This window comes from Anolis sagrei, chromosome 5, assembly GCF_037176765.1.
Source record: "Anolis sagrei isolate rAnoSag1 chromosome 5, rAnoSag1.mat, whole genome shotgun sequence".
NCBI lineage: Eukaryota > Metazoa > Chordata > Lepidosauria > Squamata > Dactyloidae > Anolis > Anolis sagrei.
In genome coordinates, this window is record NC_090025.1 from 26625879 (window position 1) to 26649947 (window position 24069).

The window sequence follows — 24069 nt, forward strand, 5'->3', positions numbered from 1 at the left end:
CTTGGCTGATCAATAAACTTTGAGGTCACTTCTGCACCCCCCTTTTGTCTGGTGGTTTTCTTCATGCGTCTCCAACATCTGGTGACCCCGTTCGTGATCCTCCCCGCCTTTTGCTCACCGCTGGAATAGCTTTTCGTGCACGACCAACGGTCCAACCGTTCCCTGAAAACGTGAGTAATGGGTGGAAATTTGTCAGCTGTCCGACAGGAGCATGCCAGAGAGTTGCACAAATTGTTGGCCAGAAAAAAAGGGGGTCCCAAAGTCAGTCAAGGAGACTTGGAAGACTTAGTTAGAGAAATTGAGAGTCAGTGTCCTTGGTATCCTGAAAAAGGATCTTTGCAATCATCAGTTTGGATTAAAATAGGTCAAACTCTACATGCAGAACCTCGGGCGGCCATTCGGCACCTTCTCCTATGGCAACAATGTGCGGAAGCAATCAGTTGTCTAGGAGTAACAGCTAATTACTCACCCCTGCTGGCACCGGTCATAAATCCAGTCATAAACCCTGTCCTAAATCCCCCAGAAACTCAATATCCCCAGTTAACCCTGCCTGCTCCACTTTCGCATGTTTCTGACCTTAAAACATCACTCATCCCTCCCTCCGCACCCCCAGACCCAGGCATCAATAACGACAACTGTCAACCCAGTGTTGGAGATTTATCACAGCCACATTCATTGGGAGGGATGATGATTCCACAGGTTATTCAAGAAGCTAGAAGGAAAGGAGATTTGACCCTCCAAGACATGACAGAATTCGAGGGGACTTTGCCTCCCACTCGACACATTCAAGCTTTCCCTGTCACCCAGGGTGTCAACGCACAGGGTGCAGTGATTCAACAATGGGAACCCTTACCATTCAGTGTAATTAGGGAACTTAATAAAGCAGTGAGAGAATCTGGCATTCAGTCAACATTCACGATTGGGATGATAGAAGGAATTGGCGCAGGTTATACTATGGCCCCACAAGACTGGAAGGATTTGATGCGTATGATTCTTAGTCCATCTCAATACGTTGTGTGGGATATGGAATACCGCCTGGCTGCTACAGCGGCAGGCACAGCAGCCATGATTCCAGATCAGATTTATGGCTCAGGGGCTTTTGCTGGGGTGGCCGCTCAATCACAGCTCCCAGCAGCCACTTTTGATGTCATCTCTCAGTGCATTCAGCGCGCTTTCAGGCGCGTTCCAATAAATAACAAACCCACTAAATCCTTCACGGATGTTAAACAGGGGCCTACAGAGGCATATCATCAATTTATAGACAGGCTCAAGGAGGCTATTGCTCGTCAAATTGACAGCCCAGAAGCTCAAATTGAATTGTTAAAAAAATTGGCATATGAACAAGCTAACATCGATTGCAAAAAAGTTCTCACTACCGTAATTCATCGCCAAAATTATGAGCTTGCCGATATGATTCAAGCTTGCATGGAAGTTGGCACACAAACGCATACAATGACTCTTCTTGCAGGCGCCCTTCACACCGGTACCACTGGCAATTGTTTTAATTGCCACAAACCTGGCCATTTTAAAAATGAGTGTAAAGCCCCAGGAGGGGGGGCTCATAAGGGGGCTAATTCACAGACTTCTAAGCCCTCCAGGCCTTGCCCTAGGTGCAAAAAAGGTTATCATTGGGCCAATCAGTGCCGCACCAACCCTATAAATCCCAGTCAAAAAGCCTCAGACAACAAGGGAAACTAGATGTCGGGCCGCCTCCCAGCCCAGGCACAAGGGAGGGTTCTATCACTACAGTTCAACAACATTCCTCAGCTACTGCCGGTAGCTCTGGGATCGACCTTTCCATCACAGTCGATGCAGAAGCAAATCTCCCAGGAGAAGTTCTTGTTCTCCCCACTCAATTGACTGGCCCACTCCCCCAAGGATACACAGGACTTGTCCTCCCCCGGTCCTCGGCCTCTAAACATGGTCTGATGGTTGTCCCTGGAGTCATTGACTCTGATTATACAGGTGTTATCCATGTTCAACTTTGGAGCCACCTGCCTTTTGCCATTAAGAAAGGAGAATCCTGGGCTCAGATGATTCTGGTCCCATACATAGTTCCTGGGGGAGGAAAGCCCACAATTCGAGGAAATAAGGGCTTCGGTTCCACTCGCAATGAACCCAATGCCAAACAGACCCCTCCTTTCCATCCACAGGTAGCAGCAGTGTTGGAAAGGCTGGGAGACACCAAGCCCCTCCGTAAGTACTTGATAAATGGCTATCCCTTTGAAGGAATGCTAGATTCCGGAGCGGATGTCTCAGTGATAGCCGCTGACCAGTGGCCTCCAGAGTGGCCCACTGACACTGCCCCGTCTGTGTGGGGAGTGGGGGGGCCTCAAGCTTCTCGAAGGAGCTCTAATTGGTTGGCTGTAACCACTTCTTCTGCCGACCCAGCTACCCCCATTCACATCAAGCCTTGTGTGCTGCCATTAAACCTTAACCTTTGGGGCCGAGACCTCCTTTCACAACTCCATGCACAAATCATAACAGATGGCTAACTTTCCCCACAAACATACTGCTCTCCCTCTGACTTGGAAAACTGATAAGCCTGTGTGGATAGAACAATGGCCTTTGCCCCAAGAAAAATTGCAAGCCCTCCATATGTTGGTGCAAGAACAGCTTGCTGCTGGACATATTGAACCCACGTCTAGCCCATATAATACTCCAGTCTTCGTTATAAAAAAGAAGTCTGGCAAATGGAGATTTCTCCATGATTTAAGAGAAATAAATAAAATCATTGAACCTATGGGTCCCTTACAATGCGGGACCCCAAATCCCAATATTATCCCTCGAGATTATCAGTTGGCTGTTGTTGACCTAAAAGATTGCTTTTTCACAATTCCTCTCCAACAAAAAGATCGCAAATATTTTGCTTTCACCATCCCTGTATTAAATAACTCACAGCCAACCCAACGCTACCAATGGGCTGTTTTGCCCCAAGGGATGCTCAACAGCCCCACCCTCTGCCAATATTATGTAGATTCTGCCCTACAACCATTCCGGAAAAAATACCCTCATGTCTTACTTTATCATTACATGGATGATTTATTATTAGCTGCTCCAATCTTACCAAGTTCTTGGAAAAAAGATCTCATCCACTTTTTGGGTTTATATGGTCTCATTATAGCTCCTGAAAAGGTTCAATTGCAAGAGCCTTTCCTATATCTCGGGCACACTGTGCTGCGAGCCTATGCTACCCCTATCCTTCCAGCTTTAAAAGTTCCCAACTCTTTAACCTATGTCCAGCTGCAACAACTTTTAGGGTCCTTAAATTGGATCCGACCCTTTACCAAACTTCCCACCTCACTCTTGAGCCCATTATTTGATGCTCTCCGTATGGGGAAGCAACCCTCAGATATTATAAAGTTAAACACAGAACAACAACAAGTCATACATAAAATCAATGATTCCTTGCGCCAAGTCTGGGTGGATCGTCAAGTTCCAAACACCCCATTTTCCTTATATGTTATTGCTGAGGCTACTCAACCCTTTGCTGTTCTTGTCCAAGCCCCATCCCCCTCTGCTCAACTCTTCATCATTGAATGGTTATACTTGCCCCATACCCCTCCACGTACCATAACTCCTCAGATTTCCATGATGGCTGAACTCATCTCTCGCGGGCGGGCTCGAACACTGGCATTAATAGGACAGGACCTTGTTTCCATTGTGGTTCCAGTGCCACTCCAGGCCTGGGAACGCGCTTTATCCCATTCTACTGAACTTCAGTTAGCCCTAGCCGGCTATGTCGGCACTGTTTCCTATCATCTTCCTCCAGACCCCCGCCTACAAATCGCCTTTAAGGTGCCTCTCACTCTCTCTCCCATCCTGTCTCCAAGGCCAGTGCAAGACGCCCTCACTGTCTACACAGACGGGGGGCCCACCCGAGGGGTGGTTGCATGGCGCTCTGATGCTGCTTGGAAATCTCTCTACACATTGCCTCAAAAATCACCTCAAAGGGCTGAGTTAGCAGCAGTAATTACAGCACTTCGCCAATTTTCTAACCAGCCATTAAACATTATAACAGATAGCCTTTACGTTGCGGGGGTAGTTGAACATCTTCCAGGCAGCTACGTCTCTCCAAGCCTAGATTCTAATCTCATGGCACTTTTCCTCTCTTTACAATACCTCCTTAAAGAGAGGCGAACCCCCCTGTTCATTGCCCACATCAGAAGCCACACTCCGTTCCCAGGGGAACTCACTGAAGGCAATCGGCAAGCAGATACAGCCCTACACTGCCTCCCCCTCACTCCTTTCGAAAGCCATGCCTTTCATCATCAAAATGCTAAAGCCCTGGCCAGAGAATTCTCCCTCCCGCTTTCAGAAGCTCGCTTGATAGTACAACAATGCCCACAATGTACTTTAGTTCACTCCTCTCCAGAGTTTGGTGTTAACCCTAGAGGTACCAAAGCAAACCAGCTTTGGCAAATGGATGTTACACAGTTTCCCTCCTTTTCCCCCTGGAAATATCTTCATGTCACTGTTGACACATTCTCCGGTTATATTTGGGCAACCCCTCATAAGGGAGAGCAAACCAAACATGTCATCAATCACCTTCTTTGCACTTTCGCAGTCATGGGAGTCCCTACAGCACTGAAAACTGACAATGCTCCCTCCTATTGCAGCGCTGCATTCGCAGCGTTCTGCTCCTCTTGGAATATCACCCACACCTTTGGAATTCCTTACAACTCTCAAGGGCAAGCGGTTGTGGAACGCTCCAACCGTACGCTCAAAGAACATCTGGTTAAACAAAAACAAAGAAGTGGGGGGCCCGTGCCCCCTGGTCTCCCTGCTCGCCAGCAATGGCTTGCTCATGTGTTGTTTACCATTAATCATTTGAATTTAATTTCTTTATCTGATTCTTCTTTTGTTACCAGGGTCCAGAAGCATTTCCAAACCTCTGCCCCTCTTTCCCCCCCCTTGGTGTCCTACCGCAGGTTGCCAGATCCAGAGTGGAAAGGCCCGGTTCCGCTTATTACGTGGGGGCGTGGGTACGCTGCCGTTTCTACTGCCAACGGGCCGGTTTGGATTCCTGCTCGCTGTGTTCGCCCCTGGAAAGATGGCATGGCACCAAGGCCTCCAGAATCCCATCCCCGAGTTTGCCCTCCAGATAACAGATACACCCATGGCCCGGAAGAGGGGGAAAGGAAAGAACGACCCGGTGACATGGGGAATGATCAAGTCGTTGGCTCAGCAAGCTGAGGGCCTCCTGGAAAAAACCAACCAACCAAAGACACCTGAAAATTTTCTTATGGCTACTTTTTCATGTTTGAAAGCTAATTCAATTACTGTTCTTATGCTTTGTGTGATATTCATGCTTATGGGGGCCCCTACACAGGCCATGGATCTAGACGGCCGCTTACAATACAATCTCTGGGTCCAATTAGCAAACATAACAGACCAAGTAGATTTCTGCTTGGCTGAGACCCCTGACATACACGGCTTACTGAGCACCTGTTTAATCCCGGTGTGCAAGGACCCAAGAGACATAGGGGACATTACCGGAATGGCAGATTTTGAAGACATCAAAGGAAAAGCACCAACAATCAAATATAGTTCCATGGTTCGCTGGGGAACCCCCACACACCGTCTCCCTGCTAATGCTATACAGCTATATACTCCACATGTAGCTCATGCTCCAAACATCACATGTGCCAAGATGGTAAATTGTTCCCGACACAAGCCACCCCGGGGATGTCTTAAGCCAGGACAGGGAAAATGGACATGTTCTCAAACACAGGTGGTAACTAGCAATTATCTCCACATTCCACTCCCTCCTGGGTGGTTCTTTACATGTGGGGCTCGCACATTCAACTACATCCCTGCCAACATTTCTGAGACAACTTGTTGCCTCAGTCGCCTAGTATCCATACTTCCCACCAAAGATCAAATCACCTCACGGGAAAAGAGAGGGGTTACTTTAGATGACTCCTGTGATTCCGACATAAATCTCTTGAACCAGGCAGAATACATATCGCTAGCTGTGAGCTTGGTGGGAGTTCCTGCATTAGCTGTCATTAACCACAGGACATTAGCAAAAACGGCCTGCTCTTTGGCAAAAGTCATCAATCATACCTCCTCAGCCATTGGCTTATTGGGTGTAGAGCAACAAGAGTTACGTAATGCTATTTTAGATAACCGAGCTGCTATAGACTTCCTGCTATTGCAACATTTAATAGGGTGTGAATCTGTCAAATCCATGTGTTGTTTTAATCTTACAGATAATTCTAACAAAATATCTATGCATGTCGCTTCCTTAAAAGACTTAGCTCAACATATTAGACAAGACACTGTTCCTGCCTGGTGGAATTTCCTGTGGTCTTGGCTCCCTGTCGGCTGGATTAGAAGAGCGGTTCAAATTGCTTTACTGTTAACTAGCTGTTTGATCATATGCTGTTGCTGCATTCAATGCATCCCATCCCTGTGGCATATTTATAAGCCACGGCCCCTGCAACCCCCTCCCAGGCGTGATGTCCTTTATGCATATAAATTGTTGAAAAACGAAAAGGGGGGATGAAGGGACATTATTATTATTATTATGTCCCTTATGCAAGAGAGACACCATTGTGTCCCCAGCACAGAGTGCAGGAACGGCTATGTACCACTAGGGGGGACTGGCAGGCCATACCTTCGAATGGACATAGCTCATTCCAGTCCTCTGACGCTTACGCTTCACACCTTTCTGGCTTAGGAGATGCAGAGGGCATCATGACCTGGGACTGATAGTGGGCTGCAGGCTACCTCACCTTAGGATGAGCTCACCTCTAGCCAATCACTCTGCCAATGATGTAATCCAACTCACTGTTACTATGCAAGCTTTGCAAAGAGCACAAGAAGATATATAAACAGCTTGGCTGATCAATAAACTTTGAGGTCACTTCTGCACCCCCCTTTTGTCTGGTGGTTTTCTTCATGCGTCTCCAACAGGGTTGTTTACAACTTTCCCCTTTGGTCTCAAGGGAGATATAGAGTGGGTTTTTTGCCAGCATTTGCTGAGGGTTTGGCATAATCCCAGAAGAAGAGGGAGAAGAAAGAATGGATCCTAAACTCTATTTATATTGCTGTAACCATTATATATTTTAGGAGAGTTAATCACATATTTTAAAAAAGGAAACACAACATTGATGCTTTACTGAAATTTATTATAGACTGTTCTGTAGACCTAAGCTGTGCAAATAGAGCATTTAAAAAGAGTTATAATCTTTTAAAAAGGAAATGTTTTTCACCTCCTACAAATACTTAATATATCATTCTTTCTATTTCTAAATGTTTCCCGATCTTGGGAAAGTTACATACCTGGGCTGCATCTCTGGACCACTACAGCTAAACTGTGTCGATTGAACTAAATTATTTGAGAGGACACCAGCAACAGAACTAAAATCTGTAGAAATCCAAAATGTATTTTTACATATAACTTGTTTTCTGGTTACGTTACAGGCAACATCTGCTGAAATCTGTTTAATAGCTTATATTCACTCTGGAAACCCTAAATGAGAATAGGAAGAGCAGCCATCTATCCCTGAGCATTCGATATGTGGCAAAATGCCCTCGAATTACATACCACATGCTCCATGAGGTCTATCTGTTGAGAAACCATGAAAATGAACAAAATCTGGCTACCAGTATTAAAAAACTCTAAAATCATAACAGTATAATAAAGAACACTCAAAAACAGAGGAACTCCAGACAAGAAACAATCAGGGACAGCTAATCACCTCTCAACAAAGGATTCCCCCAGGCAATAAGAAGTCACAGCTTGAAACTGCTAGGCCATTAAAGGTTAATTAAGGTGGCCAGTTGAAACATTCACACTTACCTCAAACAGACAAGATTTATTTCTCCCACCCTGGACATTATACAAATATATAAACCCAATTTTCCTAGTTTCCAACACACCTCACAACCTCCTAGGATGCCTGCCATAGATGCAGGTGAAACATCAGGAGAGAATGTATTGTTGAAGGCTTTCATGGCCGGAATCACTGGGTTGTTGTAGTTTTTTGGGCTATATGGCTATGGTCTAGAGGCATTCTCTCCTGACGTGTTGCCTGCATCTATGGCAAGCATCCTCAGAGGTAGTGAGGTCTGTTGGAACTAGGAAAAATTGTTTATATATCTGTGGAATGACCAGGGTGAGACAAAGGACTCTTGTCTGCTGGAGCTAAGTGTGAATGTTTCAACTGACCACCTTGATTAGCATATAATGGCCTGACAGTGCCTCGAGCAAACTTTTGTTGATAGGTGATTAGATGTCCTTGTTTGTTTCCTCTCTGTTGATGTGCTGTTGTAATTTTAGAGTTTTAGGCTCCCATGGCCATTTTTGCCTGAAATTTACCTCCAATATTTCTAATTTTCTGGAAGAGGTCTCTTGTCCTTTCTATTCCGTTGGGTGCATTACAGCCCAAGTCATCCCCAGTCAACACAACCTCACAAATGGGTGTGATAGGATGTGTAGTCCAACAGAGTAAGCTGCATAGACTTGGAAGGTTTGTGCCCTCTTCCTGGTTTAAAGTGCACTGATTAGCATTTATGCAAATATATTTTCATGTGCCCCCAGCCATTATTTTTCTAAGAAGTCCTTAAGATTTGGAAAGGTAATCCTGCACAATAGAGTATCTCATGATTTAACAGATCACAAATACAAATGCAGATTTATTGGACATGCCCAAAGCTCTTAATTGGGGGCAAGTTCAACAGATAAGCTGGTATTAATGTTTAAAACATACCAAAAGAAGTTGAGAGTGCTCTACTGTGTGGCCAAATGCAATATCAATTCCTGCAGCTGTTTCTCCTTTGCAAAGTGACGTCAAAGTAGGGTCACTTGTAAGTGGAGATGGTTTGGGAGGGAAGGGAATGCCTAACCTTTTCCCTCCCATACCAGTTTCTTCTGAAACTTCTCCTTACTACATTATTCTGGAGAAAAAGCAGCTGGGCGAATGCCAAACTGTCCTCATCAAAGGGTGTTTTACAAGGGAGAATAATAAAACCATAGAATCATAGAGTTGGAAGAGACCTTGTGGGTCATCCAGTCCAACCCTCTGCGAAGAAGCAGGAAAATCACATTCAAAGCACCCCCAACAGATGACTACCCAGTCTCTGTTTAAAAGCCTCCAAAGAAAGAGTCTCCACCACTCTCTGAGGCAGAGATTTCCACTGTTGAACAGCTGTCACAGGAATGTTTTCCTAATGTCCAGGTGGAAGCTCCTTTCCTATAGTTTGAAGCCATTGTTCCATGTCCTAGTGTCCAGGGCAGCAGAAAACAAGCTTGCTCCCTCCTCCCTATGACTTCCCCTCACATATTTATACATGGCCCTCATAATGACTCCTCTCAGCCTTCTCTTCTGCAGGCTAAACATGCCCAGCTCTTTAAGCCGCTCCTCATAGGGCTTGTTCTCCAGAACTTTGATCATTTGAGTCGCCTTCCTCTGGACACCTTCCAACTTGTCAACATCTCCCTGAAATTGTGGTGCCCAGAATTGTACACTGTACTCCAGGTGTGGTCTGACCAAGGCACAATAGAGGGGTAGCATGACTTCCCTGGATTTAGACACTATACTCCTATTTATGCAGGCTAAAATCCCATTGGGGTTTTGAAAGGACAGGAGTTATATTATACCCCATTTCAGTGTGGTATCTCTTTCAACCCTGTTCACAGAGTTTACACTTGCTTTTGCATTTTTATGGACTTTATGACTATTCCATATTGTTGGATAATGGCTATCATGTTCCATTGCAGCAAATCAAATTAAAAGGTTTCCAGCTTTGCTCTGCAGTTTTCAGTATAACTCCTATCTTTGCTTCTTGCCTGGATCTTATTAAAACAAACCATCTTTATACAAATTCCATCTGTTAAACAACTTTTAAAGATACAGGTTTCCTGCCTTCATTTACCTTTGGTTTTTTTGCCCCTCTCTCTCACCAGAAGTTTCCTTATTTACTGCTTCATCACACTAGAGCAGTGTTACTCAATCTGGGGTTGAGAACACCTTGGAGGGTCGCGAGAGGGTGCCAGAGTGGCCACCACAGACCATGTTGATCATGAGGGTTCTGTGTGGGAAGTTTGGCCCATTTCAATCGTTTGTGGAGTTCAGAATGCTCTTTCATTGTAGGTGAACTATAAATCCCAGCAACTACACCTTCCAAAGGTCAAGATCTATTTTCACCAGTGTTCAAATATGGGTATATGTGCCATGTTTGGTCCATATCCATCTTTATTTGAGTCCACAGTGCTCTCTGGGTGTAGGTGAAATACCATTCCAGAACTCAAGGTCAATGCCCACCAAACACTTCCAGTATTTTCTGTTGGTCATGGGAGTTCTGTGTGCCAAGTTTGGTTCAATTCCCTTGTTGGCGGAGTTCAGAATGCTCTTTGATTGTAGATGAACTATAAATCCCAGCAACTACAACTCCCAAAGGACAAAATCAACCCCACCAGTATTCAGATTTGGACATATTGGGTATTTCTGCCACATTTTGTCCAGTGAATAAAAATACATCCAGCGTATCAGATATTTACATTATGATTCATAACAGTAGCAAAATTACAGTTCTGTAGTAGCAATGAAAGTAATTTTATGGTTGGGGGTCACCACAACATGAGGAACTGTGTTAAGGGGTCACAGCATTAGGAAGGTTGAGAAACTGCACCAGAGAATGAATCCACTTTTAATTTGGTTTCTGCCTCCTGCAGAATTCTGGGGTTTGTAGTTTATTTAGTTAGGCTGTTAAAGGCTCCTCCCAAAACTATAAACCCCAGATTTCTGCAGCAGGCAACAGCCAGATTTAAAGTGGATTTATTGTCTAGCATGTAAACTACATACTTTTGGTTTTGTCCCTCAACTCTTTTATAGCATTTATCAGGTTCTGGGTGGTATCAGAGAAATACTGGTTCTGAATTCACCTGTGATGAACAAGGAAAGATTTCTTAATGTCTGAGGGCATCAGAAACATGAATACATTTGTGTCACGTAGAGGAAGGGATATATATATAAGCATACAGAGCATGCAATGTGCAATCATGGAAAGACAGGTGGCTGTCATGAAAGGGAGGAACAACCCTCTTCTTTTTAAAAGTTAAGCCCTGTGTAACACTTGCTTGCATCAACATTTTCCAAGCAAGACTGTGCAGGCGCTCACGTTTCACAGCGCTTTTCCTCCAGGGGAAAATTGTGTTCCATAAACATAAAATCAGCGAAGCTGTCAATGGGGAATTTGACTGGCTGAATTTGGTTGGATGTGAACTGCATGCTTAGTAACAATGTCAAAACAAGAAGAGAGTCCTAGTTTAAAACTAACAAATGTATTACACCATCAGAAAATGTGGTCTCAGCAACCCCAAACGATCAGGTTTTTTTTTGGAAAACACTGCAGAAAAAAAGCCTCTCTTCAATCCTCCTAATAGCGCTGTACAGTCTTGAAAGTGCTTTCAGGATCCTAGAAGTTATTTTGGATAAGGCCAGAGGGTGTTTTATTGCAAACGGACAGACTGTTCCAGCATGCTTTGGGAGAACGGGGAACACCTCCCTTCAGGACTCCTGGTACCTTCAGTTGTGCTCCTTATTCTAGAAAGACGTTCAAATTATTTAGTAAACTGTGACTTCCTCCTTCTCATTCTGGCGTGGGGGATTTAGTTTGCCACATGTATTTTAAGAGCAAGGATTTGAGGGATAACGTGATCTCGAGATCTCTCCCAACTTTGTTTATTGTAATAAGAACGGCTGAAAAGTGGCCAAAACGGTTTGAGGAATTGAAGCCCAACACCAGTTGTTCTACATCAGCATTTCCCAACCTGGATGTTGGGACCCCTGGGGGGGGGGGGTGTCATGAAGGGAGTTTCAGAGGGATCACCAAAGGCCACCAGAAAACACATATTTATTTACGTCAATTTTATCCCGCCCTTTTCAGCCCAAAGGTGACTCAGGGTGGCATTTCTGATGGTTTTAGGATCCCCTTTGGCAGAGCAGGCTGAAGATCTCTCTGTGTGGAATGTTTGGCCCAATTCTATCATTGGTGGGGTTCAGAATGGCAACTACAACTTCCAAATGTCAAGGTCTATTGCCCCCCAAATCCACCAGTATTCACATTTAAGCATGTTGAGTATTTGTGCCAAGTTTGGTCCAGATCCATCATTGTTTGAGCGAACTACAACTCCAGAACTCAAGGTCAATGTCCACCAAACTCTACCTGCATTTGCTGTTGGTCATGGGAGTTCTGTGTGCCAAGTTTGGTTCAGTTCTGTCATTGGTGGAATTCAGAATACTCTTTGATTGTAAGTGAACTATAAATCCCAGCAACTACAATTTCCAAATGACAAAATCAATACCCCCCCCCCCCACACACACACACACACCAGTATTCAAATTTGAGCGTATCGGGTTATTTGTGCCAAATTTGGTCCAATGAATGAAAATACATCCTGCATATCAGTTATTTACATTATGATTCATAACAGTAGCAAAATTACAGTTATAAAGTAGCAACGAAAATAATTGTATGGTTGGGGAAGTGTATTAAGGGGTCCTGGCATTAGGCATTAAGAAGGTTGAGAACCACTGTTCTACATAAATAGCTATTCAAAATATATTTATGATTTAATACATGAGATCTTCAGCACACTACATAAAACATAGTAATTACAATGTACCTAGTTACATGTACCTTTTTAAAATAAACAGATTCAATTTTGGTGTCCCCCCCCCCCCCCCAAAATGACAGGATGTTTAAAGAGGCGAGTTTCTATTTTCCTAATCTTTTCTGTCTCCATGCTGTTCTTCAAAAAGCAGAAGGACAAGGTACTTCATTTCTTAGAAATCAAGACTTGAGAATTTAAAATGAACCTTTATTGATGGGCAGACTTACATTAAAATTCACATTTTAATTCAGTGCTGAGAAAGCAACAAGGCAATGCAAGGGACAACATTTCACAATTTCAAAACAGTAAACAGGTTTGTTTTGTGCAAATCCGAAACACTCTCTCATGCACTCGTGCAAAAGCAACCATTTATCACCCATTGGTTAAAAGCAATTAAGTGCAACACCAGTTTCCAGTGGTCCTATTTCAGCAAGACAGAGTGGCAGTTGCTCAGAAAAATCAACAGATCTGGAACATCTGCCACGTATACATCAGTTTATCTCCTACCAAGACCTCTGAAAGAAGTTAAGAGCAATGCCTTCTAGGACTTCTGCTTTTTCTTCTTCTTGCACACAGGACACATTACGAATTGAGCACATATGAACAAAACAATAAAACTTGAGACATGACTTTATAGCAGTCTCTTCTCCTTATCAATTTCTCCATTATTATAAATGGTTGAGGACAAAGCTGTGGAAGGTTTGGCCCTCCAGATGTTTTTGACTTCAACTCCATAATTCCTTACCTTTGGACATCCTGTCCTGTCCTTCTGGAAACTGAAGTCACAAACATTTGGTGGTCCACACGTTCCCCACTCCTGTTTTATGATCTGGTCCCTTGTTGGGTGCTTTTTTGGCATTTGTTAACATTGTTCATTTGTACCAACACACAAAGCTTAGATCTTACTGCTGTAAAGTACAGGATCATTGAATAAAGAGGTATTTAAAAGAACATTCACCATAACACATAACTTGAATTCTGGCTACCCATGCCAACTCAGTGCGGTTTAAAAGTGGCATGCCTACAGAGTGCTTATGAGGTTTTCCAAATGGCAACAGTGGGCAACTAAGTAGACAGAGAGAATCCAGCAGAAGATTGGAGTGACCAAGCTGTAAGAAAGCTTCCCATTATCACATTTTTAAAGGGAAGAAGTATATCAAAGACAATTCCTTTAATACTGTTCAATGCCTCCACTTACAAAAGAAGAGGTAGAATCTGGTACCAAGAACTACATAGAATTTGCTCCTCAGATTATGAAAAATTATCTCAGCCTTATAGGCCTATCTCTATCGTATGAATGGAGTAGAAAAATTAGGAAAGGACTAGATATTCAGCTCTTTGGCTTTGGATTTTTTTAAAGCTTAGTCATCAAATGCTAAGAGTGAACAGAATCATGAGGATTGAATGGGTTCATGTATGGAGTTCTCTAACATTGTTTTCTATTGTATTTATTGGATTGCATCAAGTCAACTGGATATGCAGTGTTCAAACAGCTGATAAAGTTCCCTAGTCATCATACTGGCTGGTCTTAGGAAGTGTTATCCCAAATAGCTCCAAGCAATTGCTTGACCAGCCATGTTTTTTTAAAGAAAAGATTGAGATTTGAGTAAAAAACCTAGAAAAGTAATGGTTTGAATTATTATTTTAACAAGTTGAGAAGTAGGATCATAAGAGAACAATGCTCTTGTTTTTAGAAGTAGACTTGAGGAAGATCAAACATTTATGGGAACATAACCAATATGTGTCTTTCTAAATCAAAGTACCTGTTGTTCCACATCAGTCAGTCTATGGCAGTGGTTCCCAATGCTTGGTCTTCCAGGCGTTTTGCACTTCAGTTCCCACAATTCTTAATAGCTGGTAACATGGCTGGGATTTCTGGTAGTTGAAGTCCAAAACCCCTGAAGGATCAAAGGTTGGGAACCACTGGTCCACAGACTTCACCACCGCATTTCCAGATATCAGAGAGCAGCACACAATGCAGTGAAATGCAGTGTAGTTGTTTCACAACTCTTTGAGCAAATGGATATGCTTCAAATCCTCAAGCTGGATGACAACCCAATTCGAATCTAAGGCACTCATAACTCAATTCGAATCAAAGGCACTTGAATCTAAGACAACCCAATTCGAATCTAAGGCACTGTGGCCAAGTAAACTGTTAGTCAGAAAGACCAGCAAAATAATTAAGTAACTGTTTGTCCAAAATCTCAAATAAACTGGCATCATCCCAAGATAAAATGCATCTATTAGATGCCATCATTGCTGTTTCAACTATCACCTGGAAGAACCATTCCTGTTACTTTAGCACGCATACCCAGGTGGACACCTTGCCAGTTGTTCCCCAGAGGATGTTCTTTAGAAACAAAAGAAATCCAACCTTAGAAGAAGGCAGAATAACCTTTAAGGCATCCAATATGCAGAGGTAACATTTAGTACAACTTCTAGCAGTAAGCAGCAATCAGGCTTGTTAACAGGTTTGCAAAAGGGATGCTCAATGAGGAATGTTTCAAGTATCAGTAGCTGTGCTCTTTCCAATTCCACCTAGTGCCAGCTAGCAGCGTTGAGGTTTTGCTAGCCTAGGGAGATATAAGTAGGTTGTGCAAAAGTCAGCATCATCTTTTAAAAAATTAAGTCATGTTTCTAAGGGCAGTAGGCTCAGTTTTTAAAACTCGTTTCCTTTTTGTTCTAGCATTCTTCTACAACCGTCCCAATCAAAGAATATAATTTTTTCTTTATGAGCCGAAATCCAGGACTCAGGATTAGGGTACGCTTAGTGCTGGAAGTAAAGCAAGCTCTAGGGAAGAAATCCCTGAAACTAGGCCATGAGCCACTGTCCTGTTTAAACACCAGCGTTAGCTCAAACGTAGGAACAACAGCAGGGTCATACACAATCTTATCCAGCTTTTTACATACATTTCCCGTTTCCAGGTTGACATGAATAATGCAACCCCGTAAACCACAAGGCTCCATTGAAGACAGACGCAAGACATCCTGGGCTATTCTCCTGGTCAGTTTCTCAGGGACAAGAACCCTCGAGCAATGCAGTCTAGTTTGCTTTGATCGAGATAGGCAGCTCTCCAGCATCCTCACTAGGTTCTGACATGACCGTTCCTCAAACACCGTCTCATTAAAATTGGGTTCAGGCACTACATAATCCCAGTAGTCAAAGTCTGCAAGAGATGAGAGAAGGAGAGAGATTCTCAGTAAGGTGCAAGAAGCCAGTCAGCATCTGTAAAAACAAATTATTACATTTAGCTGAAAGATCCACTATGTATATATTTTCACTCAATCACTGGCACGTCAGGGTTATGTCAAGCTGCAGCTAAGTATACCAAATCTGCTGCCAACAAGTACCACTTTGCATTCATCCAGAAATGCACCTTAATAAATTGCTTTTCCTAAACAGTTACAAGAGAAGTTTAATGAAATGTGTTTTGATTGAAATGGAACCCTTCTGGCCACTAGTGATGTTTATTTATAAAAACAGAAAAAAGAAAATGTCAGCAGAAACATATATGGACTTGGAAGACGACACAGTAGACCCTTAAGAAGCAGGTGACACTGTTTTCTCCAAGATTACATTCTGTTAGGCTGTCAAAAAGAGAGCCAAATTGCTTCACATAGCTGCTCAAAGAAAAGAAATTTCTTTGCTTCACAATATCAAGGCCTGGCAATAAATATAACTTAATTATACTGATGGGGAAAATTAATTTTTCACATATCCCTTTGCATACTAAGGAGAATTACAGCACCACAGTGGTCCAGTTGGCAACCTATAAACTTTTCCTGGACAGTAAACCTTGGGTTTTTATTGGATCAGTATATAATTTTTCTCTGATGTTACCAAGTGAGAAAAAATGATGGTTTCCTTATGAAAACACATATAGCTGTCAATAAATTATCCTGAAACATCCATACATTGACTTTTCAATAAGAGTGTAGATACAGCAATAAAGAAGTGGGCGTAAAAGGAGGAGGGCAGAGAATGCTTTGCACTAATAGTTATAGTCCAGTAATTCATTTGTTTGGTTGCCAGAAGGCCCACTGAAATAGTTATCACTAGGAGTGGAAATCAATAGATCTCCCAGATGTTGTGGGACCACTTCTCCCAGAATCTCTCACCGTTAACTATGTTGGCTAGGGCTGGTGGGAATGGAAGTCCAGCAACACCTGGCGGCTGCATTAACCTCTACTCCTGGCATGTCTAGTATTTCCTATTCAACTCAACATATCTAGTCTGGGTAGGATTGGTACTGGATTTGTACTCACAACTTTTGACAATAGATTATAGATCTCAGCAGCTCAAAATAGATAGAAACTACGACAGTTATCACCCAAAGCTCTTATACAAATTGGGTATAGAATAATAAGCTTCTAAGTTGACAATGATACAAATCATCCATCTCCATGGATCCCCTACTAATATGGAAGACTCAGAAAAGTACAGAACAAGGACCTCTTCCACACAGCTCTATAAAATCCTACATTATCGGCTTTGAACTAGGTTATATGGCAGTGTGGATTCAGATAACCCAGTTCAAAGCATATATTGTGGGTTACTCTGCCTTGATATTCTGGGTTATATGGCTGTGTAGAAGGGTTTTGAGTTGAGAATGAAGCAAGTCATCCATCTCTATGTATCGTCTATTAAAATTGAAGACTCGGGGCCCTTTCACACAGCCATATAAGACAGAATATTAAGGCAGAAAATCCCAATATCTGCTTTGAACTGGGTTATTTGAGTCCACACTGCCAGATATTCTGTCTTATATGACTGTGTGGAAGGGCCCTCAGAAAGGTACAGAAGATGACCTTCCTTTTGCTATTCACTCAGGGCCCTTCCACACAGCCCTATATCCCAAAATATCAAGGTAGAAAACCCTACAATATCTGCTTTGAATTGGGTTATCTGAGTCCACACTCAGATAATGTGGGAGATTTTCTGCCTTACTTATATTAATAAACCCAGGTTTATTAATATAAATAAGCCTTTCTCAAAAGTTATGCACCGAGGATTTACTAAGCATGGATAACAAATAGCAATCTTTCAGATGGAAAAGTGGTAAAGGAATGGAAGTTGCTTCCATGGCATGTTGGGTTGTCTCTCCCTAGTTTCTCTCCTTCCAATAGCAGACAAAGAGCACCTTTTTATTTAGGTTATCAACTGGTTGCTGTGGAAAGTAATAAGAGAGGGATGCACCTACCACACCAGAGTAATGTTTCTAAATAAAACAAAAGCATTCAGCTACAAAGGGTTCAACCGAAAAACATCAGGATTTCTTTTTAGCCAACTCTTTACTCACCAACTTGAAAGTCACAGCAAACAGCAACAGAGATTGTGGTTACTGAACACAGTAATTGGAAGCTAATAATACATGGATTACTTTTTAGTAGGGAAAAAGAAGACAAGCAGGGTCCATGATGGTTAGTATGTGGATGGGAGAGAAACCAGGTGTTGTAGGCTACATTCCAAAGAAAGAACTAAAGAAATCACTTCTGAATATTATCTGACTATGAAGCCCCATGAAATCCATGGGGTCACCACCAGTCGAGACGCGAAGGTAAAAAGGTAAAGGTTTCCTCTAGACATTAAGTCTAGTCGAATCTGTCCGGCATTGTCCGTAGACACCTCCAAGGTCATGTGGCCGGCATGACTGCATGGAGTGCCATTACCTTTCCGTCAAAGCGGTATCTATTAATCTACTCACATTTGCATGTTTCTGAACTGCTAGGTTGGCAAAAGGACTTACTTGAAGATACTAACACACAAACACAAGGAAATGGTAATAACAACTCACCTGTTATGGCTGCATGCTGGAAATGTTGCTGTATCAGTTCAGAGATGCAGGTAGAGTTTTTGTTGTTTAAGCTGCTGGTTGCAACCATTCTGAAGAACAGCTGCTCACTTCACCTAGGTAGCAAGTGTATCTTTCCTGGTTTACTGTGAGAAATGAAATTTGTTTTAATTGAAGACTGTCAGAAGCAGCAGAAGCCACAACTCAGCTAAAATGCAAAAATAAAAAAAGGCTTCAGGAAAACGTGGCTAGAGCCTGGAATTTGGGCTCAACTTTCTTATGTCTCTTCTCAGAAGTAAATCCTCACTTGTTTTAGTTAAGATTTAAAAGATAAAAGTAAAGGTTTCCCCTGACATTTAGCCATGTCCAACTTTGCGGGGTGGTGCTTATCTCCATTTGTAAGATGTTTTTCTTTGTCGTGTCAGGAGCGACCTGAGAAACTGCAAGTCGCTTCTGGTGTGAGAGAATTGGCTGTCTGCAAGGACGTTGCCCAGGGGACGCCTGGATGATTTGATGTTTTATCATCCTTGTGGGAGGCTTCTTTCATGTCCCCACATGAGGAGCTGGAGCTGATAGAGGGAGCTCATCCACCTATCCCCGGATTCGAACCTGCGACCTGTCAGTCTTCAGTCCTGCTGGCACAGCGGTTTAACCCACTGCGCCACTGGGGGCTTACATATTTGTAAGATGAAGAGCCGGCATTATCCATAGATGCCTCCAAGGTAATGTGGACTACATGGAGTGCTGTTACCTTCCTGTAGGAGGGGTACCTATTGATTTACTCACAATTGCATGTTTTTGAGCTGCTAGGTTGGCAGAAGCTGGGGCTAAGAGCGGGAGCTCTCTCTGCTCCCCGGATTTCAACTGTCAATCTTTTGGTCAGCAAGTTCAGCAGCTCAGCGGTTTAACCCACTGCACCACCAGGGATCCCAGCTTTACACCAGGGAACACCAGGTTTACTCCCAGCTAAACAGGTTTCAGATTACAGCCTTTAAATTACGAGAGTTGGTCAAAAAGTTTTGCCTCCCATGTCATAAAAATGTTATGAATGAACATATAACAGCAAAAGTTGCTACAGATCATAGCCTGAATGATTCTCTACACAAAACTACCATTCAACATAGTTACCACCTATTTGTACACATTTGTGCCATTGTTTAACTTAGGCATCAAAACCATTTTGGAAAATTCAGCATTTTGTTTCCTGACGCATGATATCAAAGCTGTTTCAACGTCATTCAAGTGATTGAATCCGAAACCACGTAGGTTGCCTTTCAGAGGTCCAAAGAGGTAAAAATCAGAAGGGGCCAAATCATAAACATGCTTCAAGCAATTATGGATTTCCTTAGGTGAACATTAACCTTCTTTTGCCAGAAATTGAATGACGACTCTTTCTTTTAGCTTCAGATTCATGGTTCTAATCAGTCAATCAGACAAAAAGAAAAGACTATATCAGTAGAGCCAGGGTCCCTCTAGCATATCATGCATAGATAGTCCAGTAGCTGGGAAAGAAAGAAAAGTTAGAGCGATGGAGGCATTACTTTTTGACCCTGTCTCATATTTACAATCTAAGGTGTCGAAGAGAAATAACTGGGAGTTTAAAAAAACCAAATACTTTGAAAAGTTACATTTTAAAATGAGAACAAAATGTCTCCCAGGTTTTTCTTGATTGAGAAACAATCCAAACAACGGGTTGATGTAAGTTTTTCAGGCTGTATGCCCATGTTCCAGAAGCATTCTCTCCTGACGTTTCACGTGCATCTATGGCAGGCATCCTCAGAGGTTGTGAGGTTGTGTTCGAGTAGTGAAATAAGATTTTAGCACTTATGGCAATGATTTGACTCGGACTTGATTTTAGACTCTGATTTTAATAGGTGCGTGTTAATTGTTTTAATTATTGTTTTAATATTTTAATGTATTGTTAATTGCTTTATTATGATGACACCGTATGGTGTTTGTGAGGCTGCCCTGAGTCCCCCCTCATGGGTATAAATATAGGAAATAAATAATGAATAATAATTGTGTCACAACCTCACAACCTCTGAGGATGCCTGCCATAGATGCACGTGAAACGTCAGGAGAGAATGCTTCTGGAACATGGCCATACAGCTCAAAAAGCTTACAACAATCCAGTGATTCCTGCCATGAAAGCCTTCGACAATTCAAATCCAAACACCAAACAAGTAATAACAACACAACTAGTACTTAACTATTTATTTATCACACTGTTGAATATACATGTCAAGACAGTAACTGCTGAAAAAGAAAGTGCCTGCATCTCTAATTAGATAGGAAAATGAATTATTTACAATCCAGGCTGCAAGGAGGTAAAAACAACAGGGAGTTTGAGAAATCAAGCCTTTTTTCCCAGTTAACACTTTCAAAGGAGAGCAAGGAACTGATCTCACCTGCATGGATTATTAAATAGAGAGAAAAATGGGAAAAGAATATAAAACACATACTTGGAACAGAAAGGGTGGGGGGAAGTCTAGACGAAGTTGAATCCAACCGAAACTTCCACCCGCGTCGATTCCCCCCACGGGTTTACTACGAGAGCAATTCATGCAAAGCTATATATATATATATACATACATACACATGTATGCAGAGCCGCCTCCAGCTTGACACTTGGCAAAGGATGCGCCCTTCTGATTGGCTGCTCCCGCCAAGTGACTTTAAGTCCAGCAGAGCAGGCAGCTTCCCTCCTTGCAAAAGGGGTCTGAAAGGGCAGCAAGGAAGGAGGGAGGGAAGGAGAGAGAGAGAGAGAGAGAGAGAGAGAGGGAGGGAAAGAGGGAAGGGAAGCTCAAGGGGCCCCATTGGTTCACTTGGAGGTCAGGAAGTCTACTATGAGGGGAAGAGACTGTGCTCCCCTGGCTCTTGGCCAGGTATGGGCAAACTTGGGCCCTCCAGGTGCTTTGGACTTCAACTCCCACAATTCCTAACAGCCTACAGGCCGTACCTCGGGAGGTCTGATCTGGCCACAGTGGTCCACGCTCTTGTTACATCCCATATAGACTACTGCAACTCACTCTACGTGGGGTTGCCCTTGAAGACTGTTCGGAAACTTCAAGTGGTCCAGTGAGCGCCAGCCAGATTGCTCACCGGAGCAACATACAGGGAGCACACCACCCCCCTGCTGTGTCAGCTCCACTGGCTGCCGATTCAGTTCCGAGCACAATTCAAGGTGCTGGTTTTGACCTACAAAACCCTTTACGGTTCTGGTCCAGTGTATCTGTCTGAATGTATCTCCCTCTACGTCCCACCCTGGAATCTGAGATCATCTGGGGAGGCCCTGCTCTCGACCCCACCACTATCACAAGTGAGGCTGATGGGGACAAGGAGCAGGGCCTTCTCAGTGGTGGCCCCCCACCTGTGGAACTCACTCCCGGGGGAAATCAGGGCATCAACATCCCTCCTTGCCTTCAGGAGGAAGGTAAAGACGTGGTTGTGGGACCAGGCCTTTGGGCATCCTGACAATTAGATATGGAAACCAGATGGACAGGACCAACAAATTGTGGAAATTGGAACTTAAACTATGAGACTGTGAAACGCTGACCATCAATGAGGTTTGTATTGATTTTATTGCGTTTATTGCTTTTATTGGTTTTATGGTTGTTCTGCTGATAATAATTCTTGTTTTCTGTTAATTGTTATTGCTAATATTGCTGTTTGTTAACTGTTGTTAATGTCCTTTGCTGTTATGTAATACGGGCATCGAATTGCTTGCTTTTGTAAGCCGCTCTGAGTCCCCCCGGGGTGAGAAGGGCGGGGTAGAAGCAACCGAAATAAATAAATAAATAAGTCCAAAACACCTGGAGGGCCCAAGTTTGCCTATGCCTTTGCTATAGAATTAATGCAATTTGATACCACTTTAACTGCCATGACTCAATGCTATGGAATCCTGCGAGTTGCCCTTTGACAAGGCTCTTCAGCATTTGGGTTGTGAGTTTTCCAGGCTGTATGGCCATGTTCCGGAAGCCTTGTCTCCTGACGTTTTGCCTGCATCTATGGTAGGCATCCTCAGAGGTTGGAAAGTTGGTTGGAAAGTAGGAAAATGGGGTTTATATACCTGTGAAATGTCCAGGGTGGGAGAAAGAACATTTGTCTGCTGGAATGTGTCCGGAGGAGGGCGACTAAAATGATCAAGGGTCTGGAGAACAAACCCTATGAGGAGCGCCTTAAGGAGCTGGGCATGTTTAGCCTGAAGAAGAGAAGGCTGAGAGGAGATATGATAGCCATGTATAAATATGTGAGAGGAAGCCACAGGGAGGAGGGAGCAAGCTTGTTTTCTGCTTCCTTGCAGACTAGGATGCGGAACAATGGCTTCAAACTGCAAGAGAGGAGATTCCATCTGAACATGAGGAAGAACTTCCTGACTTTGAGAGCCGTTCAGCAGTGGAACTCTCTGCCCCGGAGTGTGGTGGAGCCTCCTTCTTTGGAAGCTTTTAAACAGAGGCTGGATGGCCATCTCTCAGGGGTGATTTGAATGCAATATTCCTGCTTCTTGGCAGGGGGTTGGACTGGATGGCCCATGAGGTCTCTTCCAACTCTTTGATTCTATGATTCTATGATTATATGAGGTAGGTGTGAATGTTTCAATTGGCCACTTTGATTAGCATTTATTTATTTATTTACCATATTTATATACCGCCTTTCTCATCCCGGAGGTGACTCAGTGTGGTTTACATTTGGCATAATTCAGTGCCCCCAACAATATAAAATATAGTTAAAACGTTAACATATAATATAAACCATATAAAAACAATAAAAGCAATAAAAACAATAATACACAAGTCCTTAGTGTCTCATTACTAAAATCATTGTCCAGTCCAGTTGTTCTCAACCTGGGGTCCCCAGATGCTTTTGGCCTACAACTCCTAGAAATTCCAGCCAGTTTATCAGCTGTTAGGATTTCTGGGAGTTGAAGGCCAAAAACATCTGGGGACCCCAGGTTGAGAACCACTAGTCCAGTCATTCCATGGATCTAAATTAGCCTGTTACACTGCATCTGCGAATGCTTGCTCAAAGAGCCAGGTTTTAACTCTTTTTCAAAATATTAGGAGGGAGGGGGGCAATTTATATCCTTAGGGAGGGCGTTCCATAGCTGAGGGGCCAACGCTGAGAAGGCCCTGTCTCTCATTCCTGCCAGTCACATCTGCGAAGGAGGCAGGACCGATAGCAGGGCTACTCCAGAAGATCTTAGAGTCCTAGATGGTTCATAGGGAGAGATACATTCGGACTGGTAAGCTGGGCCTAGTAGTTTCAAGGTGCGGTTTCTTACTGCCTGCGGGAATCCTTTGTTGGAAGGTGATTAGCTGACCCTGATTGTTTCTTGTCTGGAATTCCCCTGGGCAAAAGTATGATAGCTGTGACCCTACGGTGGTTGCGCAACGCGGATCTGAATTCATGAGGGGAACATGTGTGCGAGACAGCGCAGTGAGTGAGAGACACAGCTGCGTCAGAGGCGTGGCAACATTGTTCACCAGAAAGGAGGGAACATTTCTAACCCGTTTAGCATCTTCGTAAGCCATTGTTTATCATTTAATAAGTCTTACATTACTTCACCCTTATCCTCTCCCACCTGAATTAAATTACTTCACGGCTATCCTGTCACAGCTGCATCTCTCACTCGCTCCACTGTCTCGCGCACAT

General features: G+C 43.3%; 2 protein-coding genes across 4 annotated transcripts; one reads left to right on the top strand and one right to left on the bottom strand.

Annotated features, from left to right (window-relative positions):
* The first annotated feature begins 4961 nt into the window (after positions 1-4961).
* ERVK3-1 (endogenous retrovirus group K3 member 1) lies at positions 4962-6879 on the top strand. The gene has a single exon (XM_067468611.1). It carries the CDS (start codon positions 5054-5056, stop codon positions 6509-6511), a length of 1458 nt encoding a protein of 485 aa, XP_067324712.1. The 5' UTR covers positions 4962-5053; the 3' UTR covers positions 6512-6879.
* A 5932-nt stretch (positions 6880-12811) lies between these two features.
* DDIT4L (DNA damage inducible transcript 4 like) lies at positions 12812-21121 on the bottom strand. Of its 3 annotated transcripts, XM_060779172.2 has the most exons (4): positions 20880-20963; positions 18421-18563; positions 15536-15792; positions 12812-15198 (listed from the first exon to the last, which is right to left on the bottom strand). In XM_060779172.2, the coding sequence occupies exons 2-4, from the start codon at positions 18506-18508 to the stop codon at positions 15136-15138; spliced, it is 408 nt and encodes a 135-aa protein (XP_060635155.2). In that variant the 5' UTR covers positions 18509-18563; positions 20880-20963; the 3' UTR covers positions 12812-15135. The 3 variants fall into 3 exon arrangements, with proteins under 3 accessions (XP_060635155.2, XP_060635154.1, XP_060635153.1); XM_060779171.2 differs by lacking the exon at positions 20880-20963 and adding an exon at positions 21014-21121 and having other exon boundaries at positions 12812-15792; XM_060779170.2 differs by having other exon boundaries at positions 12812-15792.
* Positions 21122-24069: the final 2948 nt, after the last annotated feature.

Bases quoted from the DNA above. Each gene is read 5' to 3' on its own strand.
- ERVK3-1 (XM_067468611.1), top strand. From the start codon at position 5,054: ATGGCATGGCACCAAGGCCTCCAGAATCCCATCCCCGAGTTTGCCCTC.
- DDIT4L (XM_060779171.2), bottom strand. From the start codon at position 18,508: ATGGTTGCAACCAGCAGCTTAAACAACAAAAACTCTACCTGCATCTCT. The intron at 15,793-18,420 runs GTGAGTTGTTAT...CATCTCTTGCAG, and splicing joins CCAGCATGCAGCCATAACAG to ACTTTGACTACTGGGATTAT.